This window comes from Sciurus carolinensis, chromosome 10 (assembly GCF_902686445.1).
Source record: "Sciurus carolinensis chromosome 10, mSciCar1.2, whole genome shotgun sequence".
Taxonomy (NCBI): domain Eukaryota; kingdom Metazoa; phylum Chordata; class Mammalia; order Rodentia; family Sciuridae; genus Sciurus; species Sciurus carolinensis.
The window spans coordinates 30,909,287-30,919,307 of NC_062222.1; the positions used below are offsets into that span (position 1 = coordinate 30,909,287).

At 36.2% G+C, this 10,021-nt stretch overlaps 1 protein-coding gene across 4 annotated transcripts in view; it reads left to right on the top strand.

The window, feature by feature from the left end:
* The window catches only part of Gucy1a1 (guanylate cyclase 1 soluble subunit alpha 1), a 55,143-nt gene extending 45,324 nt beyond the window's left edge, over positions 1–9,819 (top strand). For all 4 annotated transcript variants that reach the window (XM_047567244.1, XM_047567245.1, XM_047567246.1 and 1 more), the window contains 3 exons: positions 270–413; positions 4,483–4,637; positions 9,155–9,819. In XM_047567244.1, coding sequence (XP_047423200.1) covers positions 270–413; positions 4,483–4,637; positions 9,155–9,356 — 501 coding nt within the window. In that variant the 3' untranslated portion in view covers positions 9,357–9,819. The remainder of the gene's footprint in view (positions 1–269; positions 414–4,482; positions 4,638–9,154) is intronic.
* Positions 9,820–10,021: the final 202 nt, after the last annotated feature.

Here is a 10,021-nt window from a genome sequence, read left to right on the forward strand (position 1 = left end):
AATGACCAAGTGAGTTATTGGCAACTCTGGAATAGAAGCCACTTGACTCTATATTCACAGGATTGTGCAGTGTCCCAGTGTAAGAGGTCTAAGCCTTGTGAATTTTCTGAGAGGGAAACTCTCTTCTGAAAGTACATGATTTACCCCAATATTCCATAGGGCCTAAGCCCTGAGATTTCTGCTATTTGATTCTTGTATTGGAAATCAAGATGTATACAGTGGGTATTCCTGAACTTTTATTTATAGTATGCAACATACTCTATATCTAGGTGGAGACCATTGGCGATGCATATTGTGTAGCAGGAGGATTACACAGAGAGAGCGATACCCACGCTGTCCAGATAGCCCTGATGGCCCTGAAGATGATGGAGCTGTCTGACGAAGTCATGTCTCCCCATGGAGAGCCTATCAAGGTAAGACAGATTACATATTGTTAAGGGAATGTCATGAGGCCAGAGGCTTATAAGTTGGTTATCAAAAGAATGGTGTATTTATTAGTCAGTGTTCATTGCAGACAGCAAAATGTTCTCTAACTCGTTTAAGCAGGAAGAAATCTACTAAAGAATATTAAATGGCTTAACAATTATTGATAGGACTGGATAAGTCATTTATAATATGGGCTTTTAAAAATTGATTTTCCAAAACAAACTTCAGGATCCAACTTTTCCATGGTCTGAAAGCTGGCTCCAGAGCAACAGTATTATAGTGACCATCAGGAAACTACTGTGTTCACAAAGCTGCTATCGCTACTACTGACTACAGAGCAAAAAATGCACCTACTACAATATCACCTAGCAAGATGAAAAATCCTACCTCATAACCATCACAAGATACTTAGCTAGGGAATGAACTCTCTGGTAAGCATCCCACAGAAAACCAAAAGCTTCCACAACTATGTTTGCACCTGGAAGCAAAATAAACATAGTCACAATGGAAATCTTGCCTTCCAGATCTTATATAAATATATCTGATTCACCAATTTTTCTGCATCTAGAAACTGCAAAGCAGTTTGGAAAATGCAGTTTTTAGTTATATAGCTCCTGCACCTGTAGGGGAGAACATTTTGTTACAATGGATGTTGATTATGAATCCACCAATATTTTCTAAGGCATAAAACATTTCAAAAATTTGGATGACCCAGATCCCAGAAATAATGTCTTATTACAGATAAGAAATAAAATCAGCATGGTAGGTATTTGTTCAATAGACCATGAAGAGAATCACATTCATTTTTCCCACTTACAGTGAATTTGCTGCTTAATTTTTATAGAATACTTCTCAATTGGTGACCTTTAGAAATGGCCCCTTACAGCAATATATAATTCCATCTGGTGTGCAATAGAAGAAAAAAATGAAAAACAAAACTATAATAATTAGAGATTTAGTCTTGATTTTCTTTAACCAAGCATCTGCCCAAGCCTTCACAACAGTTTTTGAAATTTTCTATCATCCCATTTATATCTTGCTGACTAACATACTTCCCTACACTTAGTGTTATTAGACCAAAATCTTTTATTATGCACTGATACTGATTACCAAGGAAACTCTGAATAAGTCATAGGAGAACTAGTGTGTCTTTGCTTACTAGGATCTGAGAACTTAGCTAGGAAAACACAGGAGGAGTGAAGAATACCTGGAATACTTAGGATTGTATCACTTGGAGCAAGTGGACCTATTCCAAGGTGGTGCTTCTCTTAGGTGCCTGGTTCCCTGATAAGAATGACAGACAGCTTGAACTCTGCTGGGATTGTCAACTCAGATGCTACATGTGACATTTCAACATGGCAGTCTCAGAGTAGTCACTTCTTACATGGTGACTCATTTCCTAGTGAACAAGATTCATGGAAGCTGCATGACCTTTTATGATCCAGTCTTAAAAAAATAGAATGACAGTTCTGCTGAATTCTATTGATCAGAGTAATCATACGTCTGCCCAGAGGAGAAGCAGCTTAGACCCCATGTCTCAAGAGGAGCATAAATTTTGCATCTGTGTTTTAATTGCATTTTTAGAGGAGAATCATGCATTTCTTTCTATTTCTTTTTACAATATTCATAGCATTGAAATAAAATTAAAATATTGAACTAGAAGACCATTGTTTTCCACATAATTGAATTTTATACTTAAGATGTGTTTCAGGGGGTGGATTAATGACATGATTTTATTATTTGTCCAAATGTATTTTTTAGATTTTTTCAATTTGAAGAATTATGTATAAATAGCTTCCAAAAAGTTACCTGAGTAGTAATAGATTATATTTTCTGATCAGCTTTAAACATATAATTTTATGTGTTCTTACTGTCAGTCCTGTGAAACAGCTTATAGTTTTAGAAATATATGTGAAACATCACTAACGCAGAGTGTAAAGCATTTTTAATAGGAAAGAATCATAAATATGTATCAGGAATGAGCACATTGTAACTTAAACATTGTCTCATTTGATCCTTCAACATTAAGAATAGGCCACAATTCACTGAGATGAACAAGAGTAAAATCTCTTATGAATTAGGAGTTGGAGTCAGGTCCATTTGGTTTCAAATCTCAAACTTCTACTTCTTATCTGGCTACCTCAGGAATGGACGTGAAGTGAAAATATGAAAACATTTTTCTTTTCTTTTTTTCAAACTCTGTGCTTTTTTCCAGCATGTCCCAATTGCAAATTATTCATCTGTGCACTTCCTATTTACGTCTTCACTAATGTATATCCAACTCCAGCTTAGAAAAGTGTAGTGGACAGAAAATAGACCTGAGTGCCGAATGTCACAGTGAGAGTCCTAAGTGGTAGTGAACATGGAAACAAACATCTGGTACCACACCTTCCGGTTCCCAGAAGCCTAGGATAAGAAATGAGTTAGGTCAAAAGTGGTCCCCAGATAGGAGACTCTCCCAGAAGGTTCCCATTCAGCTTTTAGTCAGAGACAGAATTAGAATTCTCTTAGTCTTCAATTATTTTCCATAGAAGTCTTTTTCCAGTGAAAAGACATACATTCAGAGCATGATGTACATCTTAAACTTTGGATCATTTTCTTGCTCATGAATTTGAAAAGTTCTCTAAAAAAACCCTCTGGGGTAACATGAGAACTGGAAAAGGGGAAGAAGGGAGACAGTCATGGGAAGAATCCTCTGAGCATTGGCTTTGGCTTTGAGGAGAATGTATTTACATATTATTTATGAAATAATAAGATTAAAATGTCATGGTACATGTATCATATAAAAAGCTAGAGTAACTATGTAAAGAGAGAAAATTGGTTTAACCAAAAGAATCCCCAAGAGGGCCAAGAGAGTGAAGATTTCTTAATCTAATTGTGCTGAAGTCATGGTTTATATTTTTGGGCAGAAAAGAGGCTAGAGAACTGAAGTTCTCAGACTTTTAAATTGCATCTAAGTTATTGACTCCTTGGCTTTTGTTTAAATTGCATGTATCTAATAAAATGTTTTTAAATGGTCAACTACACATAGAATATGAAAAGATGTATATGGTATTTTATTCTTATTTAAAATATGTTAATGTGCTCTGTTGTAGTATTAAGAATTGTTCTTCTTAATCAAGTAATCAGATATTTTAGAAGATTCCATTAAAATATTCCATGTCACTCCATCCTTAAATCATTCATAACTCCTAAATTTTTATGCCAACACATCACAGACTGCCTCTTTTTCTAGATATGGCACAGCTTTGGTGTTGCAAGAATCTGAATTTCACTTTAGTGTATATAGAATACATAGATTATAGTCAATGTGGTCTCATCTCTGGCAATTATCATTTTCATTTACCTGTGTCAGTTTTCTGCTTAAATATTACAATGTCTCTTCCTTAGTCATTTCAAAATGGGATAACATTTGACATAAAATTATTTTAAAGTGAAACATCTTTCAAAACAAACATTTTGGGGTACGTTCCCATTATGTTCCCCAGGCTTCCTTGAACTCCTGAGCTCAAGTGATTCTCTTGCGTTCAGCCGCTGGAGTAGCTAGGGCAATAGATGTGTGGTACCTTACCAGACTTTTACAAAGTCCATTTTAGAGTCTTAGAATTAGTTTCTTTTGCCATTCTCTGTCACCGTGTTTGGAAACAACTCCCAGAGTCCAGAATTTATATCTTTCTCACTTGATGGACAGAACTGATTTACATAAGCAACCCACAGATTCCTTGTTATGTGACTGTAGTGACCATAGGGGTGTGGGTGGATATCTGTTTCAGATATGGAAAATAGATAATAAAGGTGTTCTGCCTAATAAGCCTAACCACATAAATAGAAAAGAGGTAAGGGGTGACTACTGATTCCTCATTAGTAATTTTTGCTTGCATGTGAGAAGTAGAGGAAGTTGACTGGAGTTTTGAGGAAGGCGGTGGTGTGATCGCAGCTACTGGTAAAAATAATTTAGACAGGACATTGAAACAGACAAGTAGGAAGTGGTTTACCAGTGACAAGTGGGAAGTGGTTTACCAGTAACTGGGAACATTGTTATTTTTTTCCTTTCAGATGCGAATTGGACTGCATTCTGGATCTGTTTTTGCTGGAGTTGTTGGAGTTAAAATGCCCCGTTACTGCCTTTTTGGAAACAATGTCACTCTGGCTAATAAATTTGAGTCCTGCAGTGTGCCAAGAAAAATCAATGTCAGTCCAACAACTTACAGGTACGAATGGCATTGGACACCTGAAATAATTTGTTTTTACTTACGTAAAATTGTCATTTTTATACTACTGATTTGATTCATTCTCCGTAACTCCTTTCTTGCATAGATAATCTTAAAGGAAAAAGAAAAGTGTTTGCCATCCTCACTTGAACTGGTTTTAATTTGTATTTATTTATTTTTTCATTTCGTGGTGCTGGTGATCAAACCCAGGGTTTTGTCTATGCTAGGCAAGCATTATACTACTGAGCTACACCTCAGACCCCTACCTTATTTTTAAATCACTCATTAACTTCATGAGATATTTGTCACCCAACTGTAATTCTGGACAGATATAACTTCTTCCTTCATTACTCTTCTCTTAAAAGCATGTATCAATGTTCTCAAGTACATCAATAGGCATTCAAAGATCTATTGGGGTCCTGCAACACAATTCTGGCACCAACAACCCAGAGTTAGCATAGAACCATGGTAGGGCACAGTACCCAACAGGACTGTCTTTAACCAGATGCCCGCCATACTTAGGGATCCTCAGGTATCAGCACTTTTGACTCACTACAAATTCTCATGTTCCCAAGACTCCGTCAAGTCAAATAATTAGGTCCTCACTACGGAGATTCCATGCCTCCTTCCCATGGAGTGAGGACAGGTTACCCTCTCACCACCACATCAGTGGGTTCACCCACCAAGATGCTCCACTGAGCTGTAGGCTTTGGTGTTTGGACTCATTGGTTACATTATGTAGGCATGATTGATTTACTCAGTGGCATTGTATTTAGATTCAGTTTCCAACTCCTCTTTCTCCTCCCCAGTTTCAGTCTTTTATCACCTAGTTGTTTCTTCTGGAACCCTGCATCCATTTGGAGTCACCTCCTTAGCATAAACTCTGGTGTGATCCAAATGGTTCATGGAAAGCAAAAACATACCTCAAACTCAGGAAATTCCAGGAGTTTTAGAAACTCCTTCTCTGCAACCAAGGACAGGGGCCAGTGCAATTCCCTATCTACAGCAACAGTGGACAGCTTCCCAGAGGAAAACTGGCAGGTCATTAAACATCTTCCAGGTTTGCAGAGTCTTATGGACTAGCAGTTAATATTCACATAGTAAAAGATGAGACATGTGTCATGTAGCATTAAGAGCACTTCTGTTCTATGAAGCACTTCTGTCTCCGTGACAGCATGCCCTGGACAACCTGAGTGAACAAAATCTGTCATTGTGGTATTTCTTATCCACTTTTACCCAGAAAATAAACCATTCCATACAGACAGGAATATACCTGTCCTATAAATTTTGTTACATTCAAATAAAACATTATAATTGGAACTATTAAATAACAAAACCTTCTCCCAGACCTATTTGGTAGCTCAAACACTACGCAGATTGCTTTTACTCTTCTCAGAGATAAGGGAGCATCATTTTCTCCTGAACACTCCAACAGTATTTGCTTTCCAGCGTAGACTCCCTTGATGACCGCGCTACCTATTTCATGGCAGTTGAATGAGAACTACACCAGCCGTCTTCATGCCGTTGAACCCATCGTCACCATCACCCCAGTGCCCATTTCTTTGGCTCTTGTTCCTAGGGCACTGGGCCAGCAGCCCTCCTCCAACTTAAATAGAGTTTTGCTCTGAATGCTGTTTCCTGTCACCTTCTGAAGAACTTTCCTGCTAAAAAATAACTGTAATGTTTCCACGATTGATTTCTCTTGGATGAAATGATTACTCGCAATATCATATAAGCACATCTTACTACTGAAGCTCATGAAAATGTAAAAACTTGCTTATTGCCAGGTCCATCTCCTGCTACCATCTTCTATTTCTTCTCCTTTACACAGCAAAACAAAAAAGGAGCCATCTGTCCTCGGTATCTTTGTCTTTTTATCTTATCCTGGTATTTTGTCTTTTTTTCCTTCACCTCTTGCTGCTCTCCAACTCACTTCTTTGAGTGTTTGCCCTTCCTCCTCACGGGAATGGTCCTTATCTGATCCTCAGTGAACCTTGCTAAAATCATGGTCATTTCTCTCTCCTTGTGTTCCACACCCTCTCAGTAGCAATTGAAATGGGCTTAGAGAGCATTCTCTCATTTAAAAAGTTTGTTCTTTAAATTTTTGATACCTCATCAACCTGGTTTTCTTTTTGCCCCAGGGCTACACCATCTAAGTGTCTACTGTTCGTAATCTTCCCCACCAGACCCTCCAAGGTTGCAGCACTGGGTTCTGTCCCTTCCTTCTTCTGTGTCTTAACATTTATGAATGACTCACTTGCTGGGTGCAGTGGTGAGTGCCTGTAGTCCCAGTTACTGGGAGTCTAAGAAAAGAAGACGGCTTAAGCCCAGGAGTTCAAGGCCAGCCTGGTCAACCCAGTGAAACCCCAACTCAAGAAAAAATAAATTAATTAAATTAAAATTTAAAATGAACTTTTATGACTCTAACCATTTTTTTTTTACCTCTAGCCCATTCATAATTCTCCAGTGAGCTATAGACTCATACATCCCATTCTATATTTCCTCTTAGATGACTAATTGACAGAGTAAAATTAACGTAAATGAGTGAGTTCCCACACACTATACCCTGGTGAAATTCACTTCCCTCCCAACCAAGCTTTACTAATCACCTTAAAATTACACCACTCTACTTTTTACCAGAGGATTCTAAACTGTACAGTGGGCATTCCTGTCTCCTTACATCTCACCAGGTCCACCTACAAATTACATCCTGAATACAGTTTTCTCACCTCTTTCAATGCTACCACTCAAACCACCCTGCCATTTTCTCTCCCACGTGAGCTAGCCCACATCAGCTTACCACTCTCCCCACTTCCTTTTTGTAGAAAAATAGGGTGTAGCCTTTTTCTTTTCTCATTGATTTGAATTGATAATTTACTTTCACTTTATTCTTATACAGGAAATACTTATACCTTATCCAAAGGGCAAGCAATAGTTAATATGCTTTATTTGCACAAGAACTAATGCAAAAGGCATTCGCAATATTTTAAAATTCTTTATTTTAGTGGCACTTCATTTTTTTTCAATGTGACAGGAAAACTTAAAAGGGAATAGAAAATTTAAATTTCAATAAAATATGCTCTGTTAAATTTGATCAATCATGGGTAAAAATTTAGTGTTAAAGTTCAAGGCAAGCAGTAGACACTACTGGAAGCTGTGCAAATATAAAACAATGATTAACAGTTGGCTCCCAAGCCAGTGTGATCCAAATCTAGCATGTTACTCTGTGTGAATGTTATGTGTTCTATTATATGTATTTTAGAGTATAAATAAACCAGAGTCTATGTGCATGTTCTATATTTTATATGATATGTATTCTAGAGTATGTATAAGCCAGTCTTTCTTCTACTTAAGTCACTTTAGAGTGTATTCACCAAATACTATGTCCTACAAATAAAAACCACTTTAAAATATTGATTTTATGATAATAAAAGCACATTTTTTGTTAGTTTTCTTATCTTGCAGACAAAACACTCATTGATACACTGATAGCAGTTAGTTAATAGAATATTCATGTGTTGTATTATACTCAAAGTCTCATTCTTGAGACATGAATTCTGATTCAGTTTGTTTCTTCAGGGCACAGAAGAAAATCACTGCACCAAAACCTAATTCAGATTTCCTTTAGACATGAAGCACAGACAGGTGAATAGAAAAAGTAGCCATTCCTGGTAAAGCAGAAATGAGAAGTGGTTTTTCGTAGGCATTGGTTTAGATCCCAGAACTATTCAATAAATTTTATTCAGGGCCTGAATTGTGAATTAGAGAGAATGTTTGACAATTGTGTATTTGATAGAAAGTTAGGGAAGCAAATGGGAAGAAGAGTCAATAACTTAACCAGTACGGTTCTAATTTAAAATGAATTCAGCACAATGGACAAGTAACAAATAAAAGCTTGGTAGAACTGGTGGACTTGAGATGACAAATATTATAAATACTACCAAATGGAAAGTACAGAGCCAGTATGTTCAATGACATCTCATTTGAATTCTACTAATCTGGAATTCATAAAAATTCTATTGAAATATACAATATTTATGTTCACATCACTTTTCTCATTTTATTTTTCTTTCACAAGTTCTTGCCCATGATTTTTCTCAGTAATATATACACAGTTCATTAACTGGTAAAGGGACAATGACTTAACACTTTCCATTTTAAGAAGCCTTACTCAATAATAATTTAATTATGCTGCTATTAGATCTTTGGGTTATTAATTTTTTAATAGTATGAATTGTACTGTTATATAGATTATATCTCTTAGAAAACTTAACAATTATTGATTCTTTTCTAAAAAAGAGGCAAATATATTAGTAGAATTTTCTTATTATTTTGAATTTGATTCTTCATTATATTTATTCAGTGAAGATATCTGTTAACATCATGAAAATCTTTCTGTCAACCACACCTAAAATGGCTGGTTCAGCTATATTCGTTTATTTATATTGTCTTCTTCTCCTGGATCATCAAATACTATGTCAGCATTAATTTTATTATATTTATTTTAATCTTTTCAGATTACTCAAAGACTGTCCTGGTTTTGTGTTTACCCCTCGATCAAGGGAGGAACTTCCACCAAACTTCCCCAGTGAAATTCCTGGAATCTGTCATTTTCTGGATTCTTATCAACAAGGAACAAATTCAAAACCATGGTTCCAAAAGAGAGATGTTGAAGATGGCAATGCAAATTTCCTAGGCAAAGCATCTGGAATAGATTAGTCAGCTGTACGCTTGTTAGTCTTTGGGGTCTGACTCCTTTGAGGATTTATAGAGTTTCTGAAAGCACTTTAGGATTGCAGAAGGCTCAAGAGCAGTATTAAAATTTCAGAAGCTAAGTCATAATCTACCCTTTCTCCCATTTAACACGACAAAAATGTATTCCTTTCAGTCCTTCTATTCTTCTGTTTAAGAGAAACCTTTAACAGTGACTTCTGGAGGCGTATTTCTGTTATATAACAATCACTTACTGCCTGCACTCAGAATTCAGCACGCATTGTACATATATCAGGCAATCGTAGTCAACTGTACAAAGTGACGCGGTCACCTGCAATCTTGTGTCCTGGTGCAATGTCATGGTCTAAAGTGTATTTGTGATAGTGTTGCCTTAAAAAAAAAACTATCAAATAGAAATTATAGCCCTTAATACTGAAAGTTTTTTCAACCTTTCAAATTCTGCATTTTATTAAATTTTCTCCTTTATCTGTTAGTATATATAACAAAATAGGCTGAGTTTTTTCTGTTGCATCTTATAATTTTTGTGTTGTTGTTCCTTTTCTTTTTAGAAAATAAGCAGTTAGGGGTCAGAAGCAATATGTTATGAAATAGTTTTGTAAATATCAAATAATAATTTTCAGTTTTTGAAGTTAAAAATATTCTTCATAATA